We start from the raw sequence: 24,216 nt of genomic DNA, 5'->3' as shown, positions 1-24,216 counted from the left end.
TTTTAAAACACACAATCGTAACTTATTTTTAACTCCAAAATGAATTAATGTGAAATAATTAAAAATTAATTTTACCAGTGATACCTATGGCGATACCGTTGGTAATCCTGCCTATCACACTCTTTTTGACTTCTGACTTGTCAAATCTTAACCAAACGTCAAAAGCACGTTCCAGGATCGTGTTTTGATCCCAGGGGGCCCCCATATTTAACAGACGATGATCGCAACTCCTCAAAGATGAGATTCTCAATGTTGCGGTTTTTCAACGCAACAACCACCAATTATGTGTTCGGCCGTCTCCGCTCGGAAGCTCCCATTTATTGGGAAACTCTAAAAACCATGAACAGGGAAGCATTCCATAAGAAAGTCGCTAGTTTGAACAGCTGGTACACGAAATTCCTCGGTTTAGACGAAGTTAAACTATATCAAGATCGAGTGGTTGCCTTACAAGAACGATTACTTGAAACTCAAGAACAACGCCGTGAAATTGGTAGAAGTCTTGCTGAAATACGTAAAAAGTCAAATCAACTACAGGATGAAATCCACAAAGTGAAGCGCCAGGACGATATTGAGAAGTTTTTGACTTTAATGAAAGAAGAGACTGAAGTACTAAGGCAGGAGCATGAGGTGTCAAGATCGTTTCAAGATTGTGATCAAGCGGAAAGGGAGTTGTTTACGGCGTTTACAAACGCTGTAAGGGATTCGCATGAGAAACAGAGGGCGCAGTTAGAGTATACGAAATATTTTGGGATTATTTTGAGTATTGCAGGGAGTTTTTTGGCGTTTTGTTACACAACACTGAGGAAGGGTGATTTGAAGAGATTTATTGAAGAGAGTTTGGAGAAAAATAATGGATCAAAAGAACCCATAACTACAACTGGTGATAATAACATTAATACAGATTTGATTAATTTTGTTAAAAATGAGACTGCACGACTGAGTGATTTGATTAATTTTAAGCAAAATGAAGTCAGTTTATTAATTGAAAGAGAAAATGAAACCAAAAAGAAACAGTTTTTGTATTATATAGGAGCTGGTGCGTTGCTTTTAGTCGTTTTTAAAGTGATTTCCACAAATTAAGTTTATAAATATTTTATGTAAAATAGTAGACATAAGTAATAAAATTAAAGCTCTAAACCTTGTGCACTAAATCATTGTGTGACATCAACATGGCCATGGTGCTGTATCCTTTTTGACACAAATTACAAAAATGGGGCTTTTCAGGATTAGGGGTGTCTGCACTGTGTTGTTTCATGTGTTGGGTCAAACTATACCTCTGTCGACACGCATATGGACACTGACTACACTTGAACGGTTTTTCCCCTAGAAAAGACAAGCACAATTTTTGATACTTCTACCAACCTTACAAACCTGTATGTATTGTTATATGTGACTTCAAAGTTGACATTTGTTTGAAACCCTTATCACAATGTGAACACTTGTAGGGTCTTTCATCACTGTGCCTTTTCACATGGTCTGACAGATGACTCATTTGTTTGAACGCTTGATCACATTCGGTACACTGATACGGTTTTTCCCCTGTATGATCGCGCATGTGCAGACGCAACTGCGCAGGTCTACAGAAGCGCTTTGGGCATAAATTGCAACTTACTGGTCGACCGGTGTGAATGAGCATGTGCGTCCTAAGAACACTCGTTTGACTAAAACCCTACAATTTTTCACCATATAATGTTGGCAGAACCGAAAACGGGCGCTTTTACCCGACCACATATGTTGCAGACGTACGGTTTTTCCCCGGTGTGTGTGCGTTCGTGCAGTACCACATGATTCCGATTTCTCATTCGTTTATCACAGAACCGACATTTGTAGGGGGTTTCCCCAGTGTGGGTACGCATGTGTAGACGGAAACGGGACAACGAGCTACCAACATATCAAAATATGTGTGGTGTTACCAATATTATACGCACAGTGCTACCAACCTAAATTTTTTTCCACAACGCGTGCACAAAACTCCTTCGCTTTTTTTGTTTTCGAGGGGGTTGCTCGCGTGGAACTTGGCCAAGTGGTATTCCAAGCTTCTTACGCGTTTCTTACACACTTTGCAGAAGTTCTGTGGTTGATATCTGATGACTATGTTAGTGAGACGTTTCAAAATTGTTTACTTACGATTTAATTGGAGGCAATGGGGTTTGCTCTTCAACTTTATGTGCATAGTGTTTGCGTAAATGCATCCGTAGCAATTTTGGAACAGAGAAATTTCGAGGACATAAATGGCATTTATAGACACGATTGTTCATATGGGCCCTTATGTGTTTATCTAAAGTCCGACGCACGATAAAACCTTTATGGCAAATATGGCACCTGTGAGGCTTTTCGCTGGAATGGCTACGTAGATGCTCGAAGAAGTGCCCCCCCATGTTGAATTGTTTTCCACAGAATTTACACCTAAAACGGTCTCTAACATGGATTTTGGAATGGTGAGATAAATTGTCAACTTCTATATTGCAGAGGGAACACCAACGGTCTTTCAATTCTCTAAAATTTAGTGTTTTTAGTTTTCTTTAAAAAAGAATTAAACATACTTGTGTAATCGCGACACGTGAATAGATAATGCCCGTGAATTACTGGTAACAAATCCACACTGGATGCAATCAACATGGTTATACAGCCTTTGGTACTCGTTAATAGCTTCCTCAACTTCACTATGGGAAAACTCAAGGAGTTTCTTTGACGTCCGCACTACAGGATTTACAATGACTTCTTTGTTTTCTTCAATTTCTTCTACTTTACATTTCTCTTCAGGGCACCGTTCTTCTCCTGAAACCTATACCTCCATCATAGCCAGTTATGGAGTTTCACAGAGATTACCACATATGCTGTGTTCATACATTCCCGAATAATTTCATTCGACCTTTGTATTAATAATTGGAAGTCGTAAGATAACCTTAATTTTTCTTCGCATGTTCTGCATAGATAAGACGGAAGGTATTCATTAATTTCAATCTACAACAACTAATTTTTTCACTTGGAAGGTTGAGATGAATTGATCTAACCTCAATGTTTCCGACTGAAGACAACATAGCGATTACTTCGGAAGTTTGATCAGTTTTTGGGGTGAAATTTAACATGTTGTCGGTTTTTAGTAAACAGGAACGGCAAACGTCGCTCAAGCGAACTTCCGTGGTCTGAAAGGGCTCCATTTATCAAAAATCTTGCAACTTTTTTGTTGATATTTGTTATGACAGGTATTTGACAGATGATAGAAAAATGTATACCAAACCAATTCAATAATGTAACAAAAATCCCTACAGTAAAATGGCCGACTTGTTGACATGGCCAGCCAAAAATCTGGATTTTCCATAAATTTAGGAAAACAGTAGTTAGTTGTAACGCACGTCTACAAGAACAATCAAAATCCGCGAAATTATGTGATATCGTTTACATTGTTCCTTTAAACAGTACGTATATGGTTAGAATTTAAGTCCCGTGTATGAAGAAGGGCCTTTTTCAGGACCGTAATCATGGCTAGGATACGTTGGTTAACGAGGACTTCTCGAATAGTGGCATTGTGCAGTGCTGCTAACTTCATAAATAGTGCAGATCGGGTCATAATGCCCATCGCTATTGTTCCCATGACAGACATATTCCAGTGGAGTCTGCATGCACAGGGGTGGATTCTGTCGGCTTTCGCTTTTGGTTATTTCACTAGTCAAATTTTAGGTAACTCATACTCTTTCTATTGCGTTCACAAGTAATAAATTCGTTTGTAGGCAGTTTCTGGGCCAGCAAGCTTGGCGCCAAGAATGTCCTAATCTGCAGCGTTTTGTTGTGGAGCATCGCTACATTCGTCACCCCCTTTCTGGCCCACAGCCTCACCGCCCTCGTCATCTGTCGCATAGTCCTAGGTTTCGCAGAAGGCCTAGGTTTACCCACAATTTTCCATTTGTTCGCCCATAGTATACCAGTGGAAGAACGTTCACGAGCTTTCAGCTACCTATTGGCTTCAGGCTCTGTTGGACAAACTGTGGCCTCAGTACTGTGCCCTCATTTAACCTGGGACGCGTGTTTCTACTGGTTCGGCTCTTTTGGGTTCATATGGGTAAGCCTGTGGTACTTTGTCTATCCTGAAGATGCATTTAGTAGTGAAGATACCATTCCCTTACACATGCCCAAAGTGATTTCAAGGAGTATCCGCTGGGCTGACTTCATCCTGAGTAAACCCTTATGGGCAATTTATGTTGCTCATTTTGCAATGAACTGGTCCTCGTACATTATAATGCAATGGTTACCTACATATTTAGCACGATATTTGGGGGGAAATGCCCACAGCTTGAGCCTCACGTCCGTTCCATACATTGTCAACTCAATTTTTGGAGTGATCAGCGGGCATGTGGCCGATGGGTTACTTCTCAAGAACTGGTCAGTTTTGAACGTCAGGAGACTTATGACCAGTGTGGGTCTTGTAGGACCAGCGCTATTTCTGGCTATTTTCTGCGTCGTGGACCATTTGCCCTTCGCCGTGGTACTGGTAAGCATTTCCATGGGACTGTCAGCGTGTAATTCAGCAGGACATTTGAGTAACCATGTGGATGTGGCGCCGAATTATGCTGGGACTACTTTCGCTATTAGTAACACTATAGCGACTATACCAGGTATTTTGTGTGGGCCAGTGACGGCATCCTTGGTCACTGCCTTTGATGGCAAATGGATGACTGTGTTCCTTGGAGCGACGTTCGTTAATCTGATGGGTGCTTTTATTTATTTCACGAATAGTGTGGCTACACAAGTGTTGTAAAGTGCGAAATGAGATTTTATTCTAAGGTTATGTATAGAAAGTTGTATATTTATGTAGATAAGTCTAAGTACATAATAAAAAAGTGAGAAATGCGTCTGTTTTTAAATTAGCCCCGCCCAGAAGAGCACAACGAAACTGATTTTGCAGCCAGTCATAACATAAGAATTGTATACTTCGCCCCTACACGTAGGTGCTCATAGAAGAAAAAAATTGTACATCGTTCTGAAAAAGCTGGGAATTTACACAAAATTATTGTGTATAATAACTCAAAGCACCAAACAGTACTAATTACAGACTGTTTTTTCGAGCGGTTTCGTAAAACTGAGTTTTCGGAACTGGGAGTTTTACCATTAATTTTTTATTTATCTCTAAGAATTCTGACAACTGGCAACATTTTTGTAAATAGCGCTTCTGTAGATCATAAAATTATCTACAAGTTCTATTAATAACTTAAAAGTTCATTTTAGACCAGTGGCGGCTCGTGAGATTTTTGGTAGGTTGGGCAAGGTGGTGAAGCTGTAGGTACCTAATCAAAAGTATGTTTTCTATGACGAGGCTCTTACAGCCTAAAATTTCCCGGATTTAAAGAATCTCTTGATTCATTGTTACCACGGAGTGCTTATTCTTGGGTTGCTAAATAAATGATCGTATCAATCAGCCTCGTTATCATTTCTCTATTTTATTTAACGAGTTCATTATGTTTTAAAATACTTTAAACATGGGCTGAGGCTATTGAACTTTGACTATTATTTTTCCTAAACAATTTAAATTTTAAAGACGCATGAGTATACAGGGTGTCTCAGAAATAAGTACATTAATTTTAACCAGTAACAGAACTCGTGAAACGGAACAACTTTTTTATTTAGCATTTTTTCGAAAACTCAAGTCAAATTTCGAATTTTCCCACCCATATATTCACGAGCCGTCTATGTTCACCTTAAATAATAACTTAAATAATAGCAACATTACAACAATGAAGAAGGTACCGTAACAACCGTTTTGACACTGACAATCATTTTTATGTCAATGTTTTTATTAAACGTTGTCTCTTTAAAGTTTGTTTGGCACAGATTTCTAATTCATAGACGAAATGTGTTGAAATGGCTTTGTTTTCAAATCAGGAATGCACCGATATCGTTTTAACGTACGGTGAAGCTCCGGGAAACGGCACTCGCGCCCAACTAATTTTTTCAGAAAACCTCCCAAATCGTCTGCCAAATGTGCGTAGTTTTAAGAACGTTGCAGTATTTTCGAGAGTTCGGATATTTTAAACCGGCACCTCAGAATCGGGGTAAGTTACGTAGTAATAGAATTGCTAATATTGAAGAGGCTGTTTTGAAGAGTGTCGAAGCTCGACCGGGCACTAGCACGTATCACTGTCTAATGTGATGTATCGGAGAGTAGTATTTGGAGGATACTCAGAGAACAAATGTACCCCTTTCAGGACCAGAAAGTTCAGTTATTGAAACTAACAGACTTACCACGTAGGCAAAACTTTTGTGAGTGGGTTAATAGAAAAATAAACGAACAAGCAAATTTTGTATCTCTTATACCATCAACTGATGAGGTCGGTTACACGAGGGAAGGTGTTCAACACCCACATTTGGGCCGATGAAATTCCGTACGCCATTAGGGAGCAGGATTTTCAATTTCTCTCTAAATGTTTGTCACATTGACAAGATTAGGAAAATACGTATCCTAGTAACTGTTTTTGACCGTAAATTATTAATTATAATAATTATTAGTGTCCATGGGTGACTGAGGATCCATGGGCGGGTAACCTTAATTGGGGTATAACTTTAACAATTTTTAACTTGATAATTAAAAAGTTCTTGACAAAACTCTACTAAAAAAAGTTGTTGAGTTCAATGAGCTCTATAACTGATTAAAATTAATGTACTTATTTCTGAGACATCCTGTATATGTTGTTCTAAGTGTCCATGTTTTTGCAATGATTCGAATAGGTGTTTTTAGGAGATTATCTGTCTAATAAAAATCCCGAACGGCAGACAGATGGACAGACAGACAGACGGAACGGGAGACCTAGTTCTTCGTCCTCTAGGGGTCATGAAAGGTCGAGAAAATGTAAAAGTAGAGAGTCGGCCTACGGACTCGATTACAATACTTCCTTTGCTTACGCTCGGGAAGTAAAAAGTACTTTCCCGTTTCCGACTGTCTGTCTGTCTAGTGTCGTAAAGACACGTAATCTCCGAAACTGCTAAACTGATTGTTGTCAAATTTTGTATGTATATTAGAAATATCATGTAGATAGTTAACTGCTAACCAAAATTTGCCTAATCATCCCCAGCAACAATTTGATAATGTCATTTTAATGAATGGTGTTTTAAAATGATTTGAATGTTGCACAAAAATATACTCATATACTTGTAGTATACAAATCCGTTTTAGTTTTTTCGCTAAACCTTCAAATTTTCGCAAAAATATTTGCACGGTATAACAACGTTTTATTCCCAACACGTTTTGTACGTTTCCAAGACGCAGTGGGTGTATCGCGTGTATTTTTATTGGTCAAATTAGGAACGAGTCACCCCACTTTGTCGAATATGTCAAGAATACGCACGTCTTTATATAATAATGATAAAATAAGAATTATAATGTTCAGAACAAAATGTTCGATTGTGGTTTAATTAATAATTTTAAGAGAAGACAACCTCTTTCAAATCAAACTAATTTCTACGTGACATTCTTTCGATGTATAAACATAAATAAATACTTGAGCTTCAGATTGCTATTACCTAGTGCTGAAGGACAAGGGGTGTTATTTGTGTCTCTGGTTTTTACTTTACAGCGGTTATCATGAAACGAAAATCGTAAAATCAAATTTTATAATTTTTTTAAAGAGGTGGATTGGTCGCATTATACTTACAGCCTTCGACCAATTTTTTATTGATCAAATTAAAAACCTCACTTTTTCGAAAATATGAGAATAACCACGTTTTTATTTAATTATGATGAAATAAGAATAACAATAATCATATTCAAAACATTTTGTTCCATTGTGGCTTAATTAATAATTTTTATCTTCTGTTTTGAGGAGACCACTCATTCAAATTAAACAAATTTCTACGTGACATTCTTTCGATTTATAAACATAAACAATCAAAGTTAAGCATGTACACTGATAATACTACACTCTCTTCCGTTGGTTATTAGCTTTGAATACATTTCATATTGCCTGCATATCTGTGATGGATGGCACTTCCTTAGAATTTGTACCCCTGCGGCGCAGGGGGTTCGAGGTGTATTTACACCACTGATTTTTACTACATATTATAATTGTTATCAGAAAACACAAATTTTCTATAATTTTTCAAAAAAGCGGAATTTGTTGGATTGTACTTCAAGCGCGAGGGAAGTTCTGTCGAAGTACCCTTGACCATTTTTTTTATTTTCCTACTTAATTTCTCCTGATACTTTTTTCTATTATTGGTTCGTCAAGTTTATAATTATTTATCCTCTCTTTTATTTTCTAACATTTTTTTCTTCAAAGTCTTTTGCTTTTACCTTATTTAGTCCCATGCTGAGAATTCTGAAGAGTATTAATTAATAAAGAAAATAAAGTCGGTAGCGATTCATGGTCGGTGCGGACTTTATTTCCTTTATTAATTGATACTCTCCAGAATTTTTCTTCCTTATTCTGTTAACCTTACCATCAAAAGATACTGTTTTATTCTTCACTTGTTTGAGTTTATTTTTATTTATCATTAACTGAGTTATGCCATTGTCTTAATTTCCGCCTCATCTCTATATTATATTTTTCCATCTTCAGATATTTATTATTTAATTCCCGTACGCGATAGATAGCATAATATAAAAACATCAGATTAAAAATTAAATAGTGCACACGTTGTTCTTACCTACCTAATAATAAAAAAAAGGTAGGTGCAGACATGAAGGATCACTGCCAACGTTAGTTTATTTTATAATGAACACCAACTCTTGGATCTCAATTTTCACTTTTAACTTCCGTGAACATCATTTAATAAAGCGACGAAATTTAATACTGCAGATCATAAAATCGACCATCTTTCGATTTGTGGAAAGAATAATCGACATTTTTGACAAAAATTTGTATATGGAAAACAAAACACGTTTTGGTAATTTTTTTAATACAAATATAACTAGCTCGCAACTTATTCTCTCTATTTGGACCGACCCCTGACCTTCCCTACGAAATAAATTTTCACGATATAAAAACAAGCTTTATTAGTAATTTTCTTTATTTTACAAATTTTGCAAAGGCACAACTCTCAAAAATAACAAACATTGTAACAATAAAGTAACTAATAGAACAACCAAACGAAAGAAAAAAGAAAAAACTTCATACATGCGCAAAACAAACTTAACACTAGACTTACATACATACAGTGTCTTTTTTTTTGTAATTTTACACCCCCTTTCTATATATATATATTGTCGCGATAATTTTCCACATGAACAAAACGGAGGCGGGGGCCCACCCAACCACACAAAATAAATTGCACGCTACATTACATCCTAGACAACCAATAAGAAATGAGCAAATGGCGTTTTTACACTAGTGATAGGTGAATCGAACCAAGGTAAAAATTCGACTAAAAACGAAAACTGATCGTCAATTGTAGGAAAACGGCGGCCGCCATATAATAGAAACCGCGACACTGCCCTCACTCGTCTCCCCTATCAACTATATAACAATAACGATTCAACATTACGAAACAATGAATAGACTCAAAGAGACATTAACATCGTGTAGCAGTGTGACGCACTTAAGTCCTGCCTTAAGCGTATAACTCAGTCTCTTCGAGCAGGAGAAGGGATAGGGGGAGGGACGACACCATCATAAGTACAAACCAGTGTCTCAACAGTCTCTTGTGTGCACAAGACTGCGTGCGTCACACTCAACGTCAATCACCACAGACCTAAACCGATGGAAGAGAAACGTCTTAAGTACATAGGTAAAGTCTTCTTCATCACATGATACTGCAACAGATCGCACGGTACGGCAAGTTCCCGTGCTTCGGGTAGCTGTTCTTCAGTTCCTCCACCTCGGCCTGTATCTTCAGGAAGTCTTCGTTCTTCCCGTATTGACTCTCGTACGTTTCGAGCACTTCTTCTGCTTCTTCAACCGAAGAAACCGAAGTCTTCCGGTCGTCGCATGTGTAAACGGTCACTTCGTCATCATCGACCCCGAACTCCTTGAAGATGGCGCTGGGACTCTTCAGGATCTCCACATCCGGGGTCGTCTCGCGCGTTTTCGTCATCCACTCCTTCACTGCACGCGTGATGGGGTAGGGGTCGCTTGGGGCGGCGGCTTCTGCGGCGTCACCACCCCCACAACTGTCGGGGGTGGTGGATTCACCTAAAAAATCGCCTGGTTTCGGGTCGGGGGTCTGTTGTGGCTTAATTGGCGCAGTCGTCATCAGTCTGCCAAAATCGGGGGTCTTGATATAGGGGTGGTTCTTTTCGACGCTTGATTCTCTGCTTGATATGTTACTGATGATCGTTTTGAAGAAGTTGTCGTTGGACTCGATGTTCATCGACTTGATCTTCTCCTCGAGGCTGCTGTACATACCACGCTGGATCATCTTGTCGAGTTCTTGGGAGACCTATAAAAAAGATGTTAATGAGTTCTTTGTGTTTTCCAGACTTCTACACTCACCTCTAAATTTGTTTTTTCCAGAGATTCGTCCAAAAGGAAGTCATAGGAGTCATCAGACACATTCAGAGCATTGTTCGAGCTCGACTGGCGGCTCAAAATTGTCGACTTCGTTCCTACTTTCTTTTTCTTCTTCTTCGACTTCTTCTCTGTACTTTCCTTCTTCTCTTCTTCGACGATCTCCACTTTCTCTGTGTCTTCTTCTGCGACCTCTACTTTCTCTGGTGCTTTTTCTTCTTCTGGTTTCGTTTCTTCGACTACTTTAACTTCTTCGATCGGTTTAATCTCCTCTTCAATTTTCACTTCTTTTTCTTCTTCAACCTCCTTTTTTACTTCCGGCACCGACAAATCCACATCGGTGATAATAACTCTCTTTGTGATGGCAGGAGGTGTCGACTTCGTATGATTCTTTCTCGATTTCTTCTTTGGCTTCTTCTCTTCTTTAGTTTCTTCGGGTTTGATTTCAATCACGGGCGGCTCCTGTACTATTGGTAGTGTTGGTGATGGCGGTGGTGGCGATGGTGGTGATGGTGGTGGTGGAGTAGTGGGTTCTTGTATTGTCTCTTTCGGTGGTGGTAATGGTGGGGGTGTTGGTTCTTGTGGTACCTGTGGCGTTTCTTCTATTCTTTCCAAATTCTCTTCCACTTCTTGCTCAGTCTTCTCTTCAACGTCTTCAATTTCTTCAACGTTTTTGTTCTTTCTCTTCTTCCTCGACACCGAAATCCATTCGTTTGTAGATTTTGGCGGCGTTCTTTCCATTCTTTGGTGACTCTTCACAACATTCTCTTTGGCTTCTCTCACTCTTCCTGCTTTTGCTTTCTCCATATTCCTCTCATGCCGTTCGCACGGCTGCACAACTGACTTTTTCAAAGTATCCGAATAATTTCTCACCACCTTCGCTTCTTCCTTCTTCGGACTACTTGTCACTTTATTCCAAACTTTCTCTTCTCTACTCCTCAACTCCACCTTTTGGTACTTGTGCCTCTTTTTGCCTCCACTCTTTTGCGTCTCCTCCTTCTTTTCGTCCTGCTCTTTAGCCGCTTCTTCCAGCTTCGACACAATCTTCGCTATGTCGATCTGGTTCTTAGGAACTTCAACCGTTTCTTTCGTTTCTTCCTTCTTCTCTTCTTCTTTTTCGTCCGTCACGTGGACTGGTTGCTTATACGGTACGAAATTTACATAGTTCTGAGGTATAAAGTTGATGGGAATACCAGGCGGGATAAATGCGTTGAATTCGCCCATTGGGTTCAAGATGGGCACTGGTACGAAATTCGACGGGATTTTTATAAACTGGACGTTCGCTGGTTCGATGGGAATGGTTTCTGGTTGGCGGTACGCCCTTGGGACGAATTCTTCGGCGTCCGGTTTGAGGTCGTACTTCGTGGGTTTGCCGTCTTTTGATTCTTCTTCTTTTTGTGCGTTTTCGTCTTGGGTTTCTTCAGGTGATGCTGTCGCTTCGACTTCCGTAACGGGTTTCGTTTCTTCTTTGACGTTTTCTTCTTTTGGTTCTTCTTCTTTTACATTCTCCTCTTTTAGTTCGTTTTCTTTTTGCACGTCTTTATTTTGGTCGATTGTTTTTGCCGGAGTTTCAGTCTTCGTTTCTTCCGCGTCGCTGAAGATCTCATCCGATGATTCGGATGTGGTGCCCTCTTGTTTCGAACGGGAAAGCTTTCTTCGTCTTCGTTTTTTCACGCGGCGGGGTTCGGGCTCGCAGACAGCATCTGGGGAAATTTAATGATTGTTTTTCAAATTTTCAGATTACAAATACATACAAATATTATTTATAATATTTAATACTTTAATGAAGTGGGCATTTTTTCGTGAAGTCATATATTCGATGATGTCATTCCAAGTTATAATTACTTTTCCATTTGTAAAACGGACAACGTAAAAAAATTGACACTTCGAGTATAGGAAATTTCGTCGGCTGTTAAAAACTTTATGTTTGAAAAAGCTACTTAATTATTATTATTAACTGACGCCTTCTTTCGTTTTGAAATAATAATAACATTAATTGTAATTGAACTATTTGTGCAAATATCATCTATAATAATAAATATTTACACATCTAGCGTAGGTATTTTGCTTAACTCGATTTGATGGTTGTCTCTAGGAATAACTGTGCTTGTTGAAGTTGATGGTTAATCTATAAACAATTAGGAAGTAATATATTTGCTTGCAGACAGAATTTAAGGATTCACCAAAATACAATAGCCTTCAGCGACGGAAGATGACTTCCATCCATCGTGCCTTTTCAACATTGTTATATCGCCTCCTGCTAATGCAATACTTGTAGAGTCGCAGAAGTCCACCGAATAACATGCCCCGTGTATTCTTTTGGGCTGCTTAGTTTTAAATATGCAATTTTTGGTACTGCTCTAATATCATTTATTCCAACAAATTGTCTCGAACACTTTCCAGCTTGATAGTTGCAGATAATCTTGAATTTTTTAAACTTGGAGGACAAAGTGCTTTTTCACGCTCCAGTCGCCAACCAAACACGATGAAAACTGTTACGAAATAAACTCATACGCCGCCCCAGTACGACGCCGAAGGGTTTTCATTCAGTACGTACGACGATAGTCAATGATAGAAGTAGGATCTAGTCAAATCCATTCCAGTTGAGTTGAGTCGGAATTATTCTGTACATCATCGCTGTATAGTTAATCGTATAAACTAATATCACTGAGGAATAAATTGTTGAGTTTTACCCACGCCGATTTTAAATACCAGTAAATCGTAAGAATCATTTCTCTAATAAAAATTCTGTTAGTCTTAAGGATTATACTTCGGTATTTTTCGAATGTGTCGTTTCACTTGCCAAGAGTCTTTTATATTTAGTAGGTACACGAGAATGTACTTATTACTTTTACCACTGTAAACAGTTTGAAAGATTGACAAAAGAATAATTAGTGTTAGGTCACATCAAAAATAAATAGGTATGTAACAGTATTTGTGCGTTTTCAAATATACTGGGATAAACAAACTACCAAAGTTCATAAAATTTTTGTATGAAACTTCTGTAGACAACACTATCGGAATACCTTAATCATCGAAAAAAAATCCAGTTTTAATTATTACAAGTTCTCAATTTTTTCTGTATATGTATTCTGCATGAATTTTGTGTTTTTTGTGGATGGCATTTGTGGCTTAAATCAACAATGTAAACTTTATCTCAGAATTATTTAAAACATATATTTATACATTTAGAACACAATTTTGGATGTCAACAGTTCCACGCTAGTGCTATTGAAAATGAAACATAAATGCTGAACAATTTTCGTCATTGTATACACGTGTAATTTACATAGAAACATCATATAAATTTTAAAAAGCAGGAAATAGCAAATTACGAATACCCGGCTTAGCGGTAAAGTGGATTCGTAACAATAGCCCACACTTACTTTGTCAACATTTTGAAGCTTTAGAAACTACATTCAGATTTATCTGTGCACTGATAAACCGGCCCTTGTGTGTCAAAACAGAATGATACAAGTGACATTATGATAACCTAAATTTTACTACACTGAATTGTGGCTAAACCAACGTCTCTGTGTAACTTATAAGTTATAACATACAAATTTTCTGAAAATTTGACGCAAATGACGGCTTTTTATCGCTAAGTTTTATCTATGAATTTACGCAAATGGTGACAGACTCTTCATTTCTTCCGCAGTAATTAGTAAAGTTCAAATTATAATCCCCCATTAATTTGTAAAAACTGTGTTTGTAATGTTTTGAATGAACGTAACTGGATATGCGTCAATTTGAAGGAAAAACTAAACCTTTTTTGTACCGTACAGATGGCCACCTGAAGCTCCGACGCGAGGTTCAGGTGTGTTATTGCATTGACGATTTATCTACTATCCTGACTGCTTTTGGTTTAAACAATGCTTTTAATGCAATTCACAAACTACAAAATGACGGCATGTTTCACGTGCTGATGTTATTATTTAATCTTTTAAATTGGCGGCGAGTCTCGTCCACTTGGAACGGCATCTGATTTATAATATACAAAAGCTGTTATGGTAGCGGTAGCTGTTACACAACAAATCAAAATTGTGAATTGTACGTACTATTATTGGAGTATAACGACACTTGAATGATTACTTTACGTTTTTAAGTGGCGATTTTTGTAAGTATGTATTAGTTAAGTTGCCAAAAATTTAGTAGCATGCAGTGCACTTTTTTTTCAACATGTCAGGTGCTGTCAGGTCATTTCAAATAGCTACTTTTTACACTTTTTAAATAATTTATTTATTATTTTTACGTACACAGAACTAGTTTTAAAATTGTTGACTTTTAACACTGAAAGTCCACTGCTGAAGCATTTACTACAAAGGATTTTTACATGTAGGAGAATTATTAATATTAGTAGGTACCGCGTGATTAGAAATGACTGAGTTTGTTGGCACTCGAGGATTTTTAGTTGAAATTGGTATCATGATGTTTTCTATAATTTTCGATTGTCAGTTGTCAAGACTGACAGATTGTTGACACTTTTAATGTGCAAAATCTATCCAAAACATAAGCTAAATTTATCGCATGTCACGATTGACATATCTTGTCACATAATGTCTTCCGTTAGCCAACATAAACGTAAGAAAAGTTCACATTTTTGTTTAAAAGTTACTGCCAACAGACTCAGTCATTTCTGATCACGTGGTATGGTAAAGCGGTCACTTTGACGAAGTTTAATTTCTCGTCGCTTTGGGACTTTAAAGATCGGGTTTACATTTCCGTTTGTCTGTCTATGGTCTGTTTGCTTATCTAATTTTTTTCGTTAAAAAAAATCTTAGTTATCATTTAATTAATCAATAATTTGTACCATTGTATTTGAGTTTTCTTAACAGACAGTAGCGCCAACTTTTTTGTAATTTAATATATTTCCCCAAACACAATAATGGGAAAATGTAAAAGCGTAAATCTAAGGAAAATGTAGGAACATTTTTAGTGGCTTTTATAGGTTAATACCACGTTAATTAGTGTCTAAAAGGCCAGACTGTTGTTTTGACGGGATAACTAACACTTTTAGGGCCGGTTTCTGGTGGACGAATTAAATTTTAACTTGAACTAAAATATAATCTGCGATTTATATAACTATATGTGAATTTAACAATTTCATTGGTGGAATTTCATTATAAAATCGGTTCATTATGTGATTTAAGTAAATGGCGTGATTAAGTGCTACTGTAAACCGAGTCTTAAAATTTTATTACATTTATTTTAACAGTTCTAATCAAGTAAAAATTCAAATTAACGATAATAAATAAGATTTCTCAGATAACTCGTAACACAAAATATTCAACCCAATTTCATGACTTAATGTGTTGTCCGTAATTTGTCTTATTTTATTTTTTTACATCTCTAAAGCTAACAGATAAACAAAAACATGTTTTTTTTTTCACTGATCGAATTCATATTCCGTTTGAAAATTCATATTCAGGTTGTTAAAAAATTTTCAGAACGCCACCCTGTATGTGAATCATAAAGGTCGATTTATAAACTTGCTGACGTTGCTGTTGCCGTTGAAAGTAGGCACGCCGTTGGGGTGACGTTCGAGATAACCAACTTTTAACTTTTGCCGTTACGTTGCCGTTGACGTTGGGTTTTCAACCAATCAAATTGCGGTCGTGTGCAGCGCTGCCAACTTGAAGGAAAATCCCCTAAAGTATGGGGGACATTTTTCTAGCTGACAGCACTAATTCCACGAAAATAAAATTTTAATGAGGTCCACTAATATTAAGCCATTTAATCACCTGTTCATCAAAACCCTCATATTTTAAATAGCTGCCATCATTTTCCACACTGTAGCTTTCTGTCAGTAGTTACCTACGCATTGTTGAAGATAATTCTCGTCGTTTGAATCAACAAGATTTATTGCTATTATATTAATATGTGTACTCTTTTTTTCACAACATGAACCTTAAAACATGTTTAAAATGGTAAATTTGTATATCGAAATATCGATTTTGCAATTACGCTCCGCCTCTCAGTCTGATAACGAATGAAAAATTCATCACGATTGAGATCGAGACAGATAGGCTTCTCTTTCGGTTTTCTTTTTTAATTAATACATTTAGTTTTCTTTGTATAACACGATTCCTTAAGAACATATTTCACATGGTAATTTTTCGTAGAAAAATAAGAATTTTACAATTAAGCCCCGCCCCTCGGCTTACGACTTCTTCATATGTGTAGAATTATTTCGCCAACAAGAAACTTAAAACGTGTCTAAAAAGCTAAATTTTTGTAATAATCAACTTAAATCTTTCACTTTTCTTCTACAACCCCTTTGAATACGGGAAAAGTTGAACATCAAAGTTACTATCAACGGCAACTTGGCAACGGAGTTTATAAATGACAATTTTCAGCTTTAAAAGCAAAGTCAGCGGGAACTTCAACGTCAACAGCAAGTTTATAAATCCCACTTAAATCTAGGCAAAAGAAAAATAAGTATATCTCTGTTAAAAGCAAAATGAAAGTTTGACTCCAAAAGACCAAATGCTTTGAACCTAAGTTGTTTTCAACACTCGATACGATCTCAATATACAGGGTGAGTCATTACGCGCGCGATATCTCGTATTTATAGAAATACAAAAAATAAAGTAAAAGACCAACGTTGTAAGGTTTTTTGAGGACCATACACTCACATTTTATTTTCAGCTACACAGAGTTTTCTTAAGGCTCAACACACAACTTAGTTTTTTTCGTTTTTTCAAATGGAATACCTATATATTTTTATATATTTTGATTGACGTCTTCTTAGGCTTTATAACCACAGTTTATTTTGAAATTCGGATGCGACGTTGCCACGATATTCCAGTTTTCTTGAATTTTTTTACTAACGAGAGAGTTCACAAAAAATGTTTAAATTAATCGATATTTCAATTCTTTAAATAATACATCTTGTGTTTTATTGCTGCATCTGTCCTATTTTCTGTTCTGTTTCTTGTTAAGTATTTTCTATATTTAAAGTCATAGTTATTGTGGTTTTTTACTTTTTTAATAGACACAGCGACATACTGAAAGAAGGGGAACACAAAATGCAGTAATAAAACACACTATTTTTAAAAGTTAAAGAAAAATTAATACGATGGGAGTGCAAACTTGACTGACCTTGCTTTAATTTTTATAAACACCGATAAATTTGCAAAAAATTATTAATTTTTTCGTGCGTATTTTTCACACTAATTTGTGTGTGATTACCTGCAATTACATTATTTTATTTTAAAACATGCGGAAAAAGAAAAAAAAGTAAAAAAGTTATAATACTAAACTCTTAGCTTGAAGTTATAAATATTCAAAAGTCTGGGTTTTTTGTCTGGTAGTGTAGTTATTTCGCTAATTTTTTTAATATCCTAATATACAAACCGAATTCTTTTGGTCGCTTTGATTACAAACTTATCCAAGAAAGCGTTATGTTCCGCTTAATGTTATCAGAAAACATGAAATAAGCATACTTAATCCCTTAGCTATAGTTCGGAAAATAAAAATTAATACAAAAAGTTTTTAAAAATGTCCTTATTAGTTGGACCTAAAACACTATTGTGATTTTAGGCCTAAAATAATTAATAATCATTTCATGATTATTTAAGAAGTGTGATCACAATTATGATGTTAATTTTATACATTTAAACAATGAACAGTATCATTAAAATTAGTAAAATACTGAATTATGCACTCAACACTGATTCATTTTTTTACACATTACAAGACGGTAAAAATTATAATGTTACCGAGTAGTATCCTCGCCTGACTAACTTTCCCAACATAAAAAATGACTTCAATTTGCAGGATCAAGTTAAAAGAATGGAAGTATTGCATTTTTTTCAACATCAATGGTGGCAACCGCTTTTTCGTCAAACGTTTGATTCTTTTTGCTTTCTTAATATTTTCCCAATAAATTTTTCGTTCTTGTCGTAGATCGCACTGACCCCATTATACCCACAGTTTGAACCAATAATCCCTGCCTGCACATTGTTGGCACACCATCCACCTCACCGACGTAATTTTAGCCCAAATCCTTCACTCACCTTGCGCCTGACAGGCTCCATAGTAGTATCCCGGATAAATCACATTGTACACCTGATTCAACTCCGAAACGTTGCTCGGTGTCTCGCTCTGGCTCAGATCTTGACTAGTTTCTTCATTATTCGGACTCGTCGACTCCGTCTACAACAACAATATCCATTTTTCAAGAGAAAAATTAAAAAAATCCCCCTGTCAGTGCTGCCAACTCTCCCAACACTCATTCTATTCCTGAACGTCTATTTTTGGACCTTGGACACACACTAATGATGCTTTTATTTATCGCCGGCAAACATTGTGACACGTTACGTTATTATTACGTCTATGTTTGTCTAGAGACGTGTACATTACGTAACTTACCAACGATCCCGTGCTGCATCTTTTCGTCTTGACGTTGGTGTACTCCGGGTAGTAGGTGGGCGGGTTGTAGACCATGACGGGATACGGTTCGAAGCCTGTAAGGTTTGACGCATTGAAAATTGACAAATGGGGAAAAACTTCATCAAAGCCAACTGAATCGAGTGTTAACAGTGTGTTAACTATGCAGTTATGGATCGTTAACACGATGTTAACTATTGATGAAGTTGGCTACGACGCGCGTCCAGTATATTATTTTTAATGAGGCATGAATCGCGCACTCGACTTTACGAGGTGTTACGCAGGGCGATAAATTAAATCCGATGCTGCTTCATACCTTTTTACATAAATCTTACACTAGTGTTTCTTGATGCACGACTTTTGTAACTGTTCGTTGTAAAGTGTTGTGAAACACTTAGGTGGTGGTTCGAAGGGGTATGTGATCTCGCAAGTTTCCTACGTCAAATGTGTTGGGAAAACTTTTATCGTTGTCTCTTTCAAACACGTGTTAGTTTTGTTCAGAAACATGGAAAATAATCTAGATTAAAGTTTTGTAAATTTTCCGTTAAAACTAATTAGATGAAACTTTGTGATAAAAATTTGACTCCTAAAATTACGTATTGTAATAACCATTGATTAAATACATATAGATAGACCCATGCTATTGTTTGGAGCGAACAGGCCAACGGCCGGCGAACAAGAGATGGCGCACCAACGGTCGGCCGTCAAACGCCGGCGAAAAGCTTGGACACCAATCACGCGCATAGGTAACACAAATCACACAAATAATATATTTAATGAATCTACCACTCGATAGAGGGCGACGAAAAAATGTGTAAAAATTTCATAGTCACCATTTAAATAATTTGCAACGTTGCCAGATGAGCCTAACACAAATTTGCCGTTATTTCTAGCCAAGTAGGTTTTATTTCGTTTAAAAGTTTCTGATAAAGAAATGGGATTATTATAATGAATAAAAATAAATAAAACAAACAAATTATTACTTGTTATTTTAAATACTTGTTAGTCCTAACATTATTATAAATACGGTCCGGTAACTCAAATTTTATAGAAAGAGTGAGATGTTTCAGGACGAGGCGACCGTAGGGAGCCGAGTTTTTAATTTCGAAACGAGTTCTGCGAAAAGAGTTATCGGAGGTATGTCGTTATGGATTTTATTTCATACTGTCAACATATTTTTTTTGTTCGATAAAATAATTACTATTTTGGAAAAAGTTCAAATCAAGTCACTTTTTCTGACATCGTTAGCAACCGCTGTTTGGCTAGTGTTTTAATTTGTTTATTCGTGCAAATCAGCATCAAATGTTTAAACTAAAATTTATTAGTCTAGAGACGGACAGATATATACTAAAGACAAAACATATCCATTCATATATGTCTTAAAAAACGGGTAACATATGCCGCATAAACTAAAAAATAAGACATTTTCTTTCACATTTTATATTGTAAAAGCAATTAAGTATATCGATAACTCGCTACTGAAAATTTATTGAAATATAATTTCTGCAAAAAAAAGATTGTTGTGGTTTTATGGTTTATTGACATAGTTTACTTATTTAAAATGAATATTTTTCATACATAGCACAAGTTCTTGATATTATTTATTTTAATTTCAAATAATAATTGTGTTTCCTTTAGTTTTAACCAAGAAAATTTTTCGGTTATTATCCAACATACTTTTGTACATTAAGAAACTCCATTCCACGTCGCGGGACGTTACAGAACAATATTTAAGTAAATAAGCTTTTCCAAAAAGAAGTCGTTTTTATGTGTTTTAAAACTCACTCTTTTATCTCCGGACTTTCGGCTTTTTCGTGTTTCACTTCGACACAAGAATATAAACAGTGGAAAAATGGAACAGTTTTAAAAACTATTCATCTATTTGTTCTGTCTTGCAGCGAGAAAGGAATATAGCATATTGTACCCACATTTCATAGTAAAAATATGGATCCGGTTTAAAATTTTACCTACCTACTTAATTACGTTAACAAACTAAAATTTTCATTGAAGAGAAAGAGACAGACTGTTCTAGGAAACTTTATTACAAATCTCTTCATTTACGAGCTGCTGAAGGACCGCCGGTCTCATTGATAATTCTTACCTACTTCAGTTCTTACCTGGCTTGTACTTAAGAATGAAGCGAAAAATGTTCCAACAATAAAAACCAAAATGTACAGACTGGAAATATAGTAAATGGGGTAGTACCTACATACAAACGTATGCGTAATAGTTCGTTAGACATTAGGTATTTATCAAAATTAACCAAATCTCTTAGTTTACGCACTATTGGACGAGCACTCCTTAAAACGGTCAGAATACTTAATCGCATTATTCCATTCACACCTACCTTAAACTTTGCCAGATGAACCTAACACAAATTTGCGGATATTTCTCGTCAACCTGGTAATATTTGATTTTGAAGTTTCTAGAAGTATCTCAATGGGAATATTATAATGGACAAATAAAACAAACAAATTATTGTTATTATTATTTGTTGTTTTAATCCATTAGACGCTTATAGGCTATCGCATACTTTTTTTGAAAAATCGGTAATAAATTCGGTGAAGCATCTTTGCCCCTTAATTCCTATGGGTAAATTGGGATTTTGAATAGAGATCGCAGAAACATTTTTTATGGTTTTATGGTTTATTTACATAATTTACTTATTTACAATGAATGTTTTTAATATATAATACAAGTTCTTGATATTATTTATTTTTATTACAATTAATAATCTTGTGTTATTTTTCATTTTCAACAAGAAAATTTTGTCGCTTATTATCTAACATATTTTTATACAATGAGAAACACCATATGTTTCACATCACAGGACGTTGCAGGAAAATACTTAAGTAAATAAGCTTTTGTTATTTCACTTCGACGCAAGAACCGTTTCAAAGAAAACAAACAGTGAAAAAGCGGAACAGATTCACAAAGTTTTCTGTTCTTTTTATATATATGTATAAGAAATAATATGCTAAATGGCAACTATGTTGTAAAGAGTAGTAATGGCAGTTCTCAGAAAATTATTTCATTCCAGGATATAATAGATCTTTATGAAATTGACAGAAACAATACAAAGTGTCGGGCGCTCACAAAACTAACAGAAGCTCATGTTCGACCAAAACCTTTTCAAAAAATGAGCGTAAAATTAGCACTTCAGACGTTTAGTCATTCCGTTGCATCAGCAATGCGAACAGCCATTGCCACAAAAGAAATTAATAGTCCAACTGCGGCAGATACAGCAGATTTTGTGGATTTTATGAATAAAGTTTTTGATTGTTTGAACAGTCGAAACTTATATGAATCTAATCCATATAAATCTGCGCTCTCAGACTCTTTCTATAAAATTTGAGTTACCGGACCGTATTTATAATAATGTTAGGACTAACAAGTGTTTAAAATAACAAGTAATAATTTGTTTGTTTTATTTATTTTTATTCATTATAATAATCCCATTTCTTTATCAGAAACTTTTAAACGAAATAAAACCTACTTGGCTAGAAATAACGGCAAATTTGTGTTAGGCTCATCTGGCAACGTTGCAAATTATTTAAATGGTGACTATGAGATTTTTACACATTTTTTCGTCGCCCTCTATCGAGTGGTAGATTCATTAAATATATTATTTGTGTGATTTGTGTTACCTATGCGCGTGATTGGTGTCCAAGCTTTTCGCCGGCGTTTGACGGCCGACCGTTGGTGCGCCATCTCTTGTTCGCCGGCCGTTGGCCTGTTCGCTCCAAACAATAGCATGGGTCTATCTATATGTATTTAATCAATGTAATAACCAACAAAAAAAGATCGAAGGTTAAATAAAGTTACTCATTTAACTAACGTTGATTTCGGGTTTTTCCGTCATTTTAGTGTGTTGTTATTTGTCGAAAATTTTGTGTTTGTGTAAACGCTAGGAATTGCAGATTTGGACAAATCTAACTTACTTAAACGAGTTTAGACAGATGTTAAAGTGTAACCTTAAAATACGAGCATGCGTACTGCATCGTAGTACTTAATGTTATAAATAATTTATTGGTCACTAAAATTCTAGTAATTTTGCTTTCTAAAATTTGTCACGTATGCACAGTCTAATTCATTCCTAGGTCTGTGGGTTTGCTTTTTTCTAGTTTTCATTAACATGTTTTATTATCGTGTTCGTATTGTGCTCAGGTCACATGAAAATTTAAGTTCATTTCTGATTAATTCGGTGCCTGCACGAAAACTTTACCACGAAATGTCATATTTTTACTCCCCCAGTGGGAACGTAGGCTTTCGTGGCCGTGCGTCTACCTGTCGTCTGTAGGCAATTTTATTGGGCAGATAATATCGGAAAGTAATGAAGTTTGAAATTTTACTGAAATTTTACATATACTGCTAACTTGGTGATGTCATTTCAAAACATTGTTAAGAAATTCCATATTAGTTGTGAAGTATATCATATAATACCCTTTCACTGCAGTGTAATAAATTATGTTCTTTTTTTTAACTATATCTACACAGTTTGACTAAATTAGCTTTGGACCATCAAATTTTAGGATTTATCTCAGATAATAATATATACATAACGGACTTTTTTGAAGTTTTGGTAACGCATTAACATTTCTTTACTTAATTATTACAAAACGTTAATCAAACTGTATTTTCAATACACCCCCCACCCCCCCCATAGCGTTACTTTTGTTAAGCAATTGCTTGTGGCAAGTTTCTGGTTTTGGCCAGTGTACTCCTCCCCTATTTTTAACTTTCGGTGTAGGGGTTAAAAAAAATGTTCCTACATAGTTATTTATACATATTATGTTATGTCGCCGTAAATGGAAAATTATTTCAAAAATTCAAATAACACAAATTCATTATTTAGAGAATTGCACTTCAAACTTGGTAACTAACTGATATCTAAAAATTTGAAAATTTGTTTGGTTGAAACAAAGTACTCGCACATTGTTCTAATTACAGTATAGAGAAAATCAGAAGCAATATTTACGAAGCAATAGATAAAATAAGCCTGTTTATATATTTTTTTAAGCACAATTCTAATCGCAATGTCCTGTGTTCTCAGAGCCTTAGGAAAATTAGATAAGATATTATTCAATCAGAGATTAGTTTTACTTTTTGTTTTCTTTCACAATTTTAACCACCATGATTTCGTTCCTGTGTTTCTCTGCATATTTATTTTCTTTTTAACTCAATGTCTTGCCTTTTGTTTGTTTTGTAACTTGTCATCTATTTTTAATATAATATATTTTCTTAGTAGTAAACTTCTTATTTTGAAACTTCGTATTCCATTTTTTCTTTCGTATTTATTTTTTTTTTAATTCATTCTTAATCGTTTATAATTTGGGTGGAAACTGCCAAAAGTGTTAAATAAATATGAGCGACAGTTCGCTTTTTGTAGTGC

At 35.8% G+C, this 24,216-nt stretch overlaps 4 protein-coding genes across 7 annotated transcripts in view; 2 read left to right on the top strand and 2 right to left on the bottom strand.

The window, feature by feature from the left end:
* Positions 1-105: 105 nt before the first annotated feature.
* Positions 106-1,137, top strand: LOC135142378 (uncharacterized). The gene has a single exon (XM_064074073.1). The coding sequence runs from the start codon at positions 238-240 to the stop codon at positions 1,078-1,080; it is 843 nt and encodes a 280-aa protein (XP_063930143.1). The 5' UTR covers positions 106-237; the 3' UTR covers positions 1,081-1,137.
* Positions 1,077-3,229, bottom strand: LOC135142375 (zinc finger protein OZF-like). 3 transcript variants are annotated; one of them, XM_064074068.1, is made up of 8 exons: positions 3,015-3,229; positions 2,830-2,964; positions 2,544-2,785; positions 2,128-2,496; positions 1,941-2,084; positions 1,722-1,881; positions 1,372-1,669; positions 1,077-1,323 (listed from the first exon to the last, which is right to left on the bottom strand). In XM_064074068.1, exons 1-8 carry the CDS (start codon positions 3,159-3,161, stop codon positions 1,133-1,135), a joined length of 1,686 nt encoding a protein of 561 aa, XP_063930138.1. In that variant the 5' UTR covers positions 3,162-3,229; the 3' UTR covers positions 1,077-1,132. The 3 variants fall into 3 exon arrangements, with proteins under 3 accessions (XP_063930138.1, XP_063930139.1, XP_063930140.1); XM_064074069.1 differs by having other exon boundaries at positions 2,833-2,964; XM_064074070.1 differs by having other exon boundaries at positions 2,830-2,973; positions 3,015-3,103.
* Positions 3,230-3,259: 30 nt separating this feature from the next.
* Positions 3,260-4,848, top strand: LOC135142376 (uncharacterized). The gene is made up of 3 exons (XM_064074071.1): positions 3,260-3,419; positions 3,473-3,681; positions 3,732-4,848. The coding sequence occupies exons 2-3, from the start codon at positions 3,483-3,485 to the stop codon at positions 4,754-4,756; spliced, it is 1,224 nt and encodes a 407-aa protein (XP_063930141.1). The 5' UTR covers positions 3,260-3,419; positions 3,473-3,482; the 3' UTR covers positions 4,757-4,848.
* Positions 4,849-8,979: 4,131 nt separating this feature from the next.
* The window catches only part of LOC135142418 (titin-like), a 48,809-nt gene continuing 33,572 nt past the window's right edge, over positions 8,980-24,216 (bottom strand). For both annotated transcript variants that reach the window (XM_064074130.1, XM_064074131.1), the window contains exons 5-8: positions 18,807-18,901; positions 18,452-18,590; positions 10,419-12,136; positions 8,980-10,365 (exon numbers count right to left, since the gene is read on the bottom strand). In XM_064074130.1, coding sequence (XP_063930200.1) covers positions 9,730-10,365; positions 10,419-12,136; positions 18,452-18,590; positions 18,807-18,901 — 2,588 coding nt within the window. In that variant the 3' untranslated portion in view covers positions 8,980-9,729. The remainder of the gene's footprint in view (positions 10,366-10,418; positions 12,137-18,451; positions 18,591-18,806; positions 18,902-24,216) is intronic.

This window comes from Zophobas morio, unplaced genomic scaffold (genome assembly GCF_036711695.1).
Source record: "Zophobas morio isolate AGI-343-1 ecotype UQ-CSIRO unplaced genomic scaffold, CSIRO_AGI_Zmor_V1 ptg000046l, whole genome shotgun sequence".
Classification (NCBI taxonomy): Eukaryota; Metazoa; Arthropoda; class Insecta; order Coleoptera; family Tenebrionidae; genus Zophobas; species Zophobas morio.
The sequence above is the reverse complement of the archived record's forward strand: the minus strand, read 5'-3'. Positions and strand labels throughout refer to the sequence as shown.

Bases quoted from the DNA above. Each gene is read 5' to 3' on its own strand.
- LOC135142378 (XM_064074073.1), top strand. From the start codon at position 238: ATGAGATTCTCAATGTTGCGGTTTTTCAACGCAACAACCACCAATTAT.
- LOC135142375 (XM_064074068.1), bottom strand. From the start codon at position 3,161: ATGGAGCCCTTTCAGACCACGGAAGTTCGCTTGAGCGACGTTTGCCGT. The intron at 2,786-2,829 runs GTAATCTCTGTG...ATGGAGGTATAG, and splicing joins GTATGAACACAGCATATGTG to GTTTCAGGAGAAGAACGGTG. The intron at 1,324-1,371 runs GTTTGTAAGGTT...TGTCTTTTCTAG, and splicing joins ACATATAACAATACATACAG to GGGAAAAACCGTTCAAGTGT.
- LOC135142376 (XM_064074071.1), top strand. From the start codon at position 3,483: ATGGCTAGGATACGTTGGTTAACGAGGACTTCTCGAATAGTGGCATTG. The intron at 3,682-3,731 runs GTAACTCATACT...ATTCGTTTGTAG, and splicing joins TTTCACTAGTCAAATTTTAG to GCAGTTTCTGGGCCAGCAAG.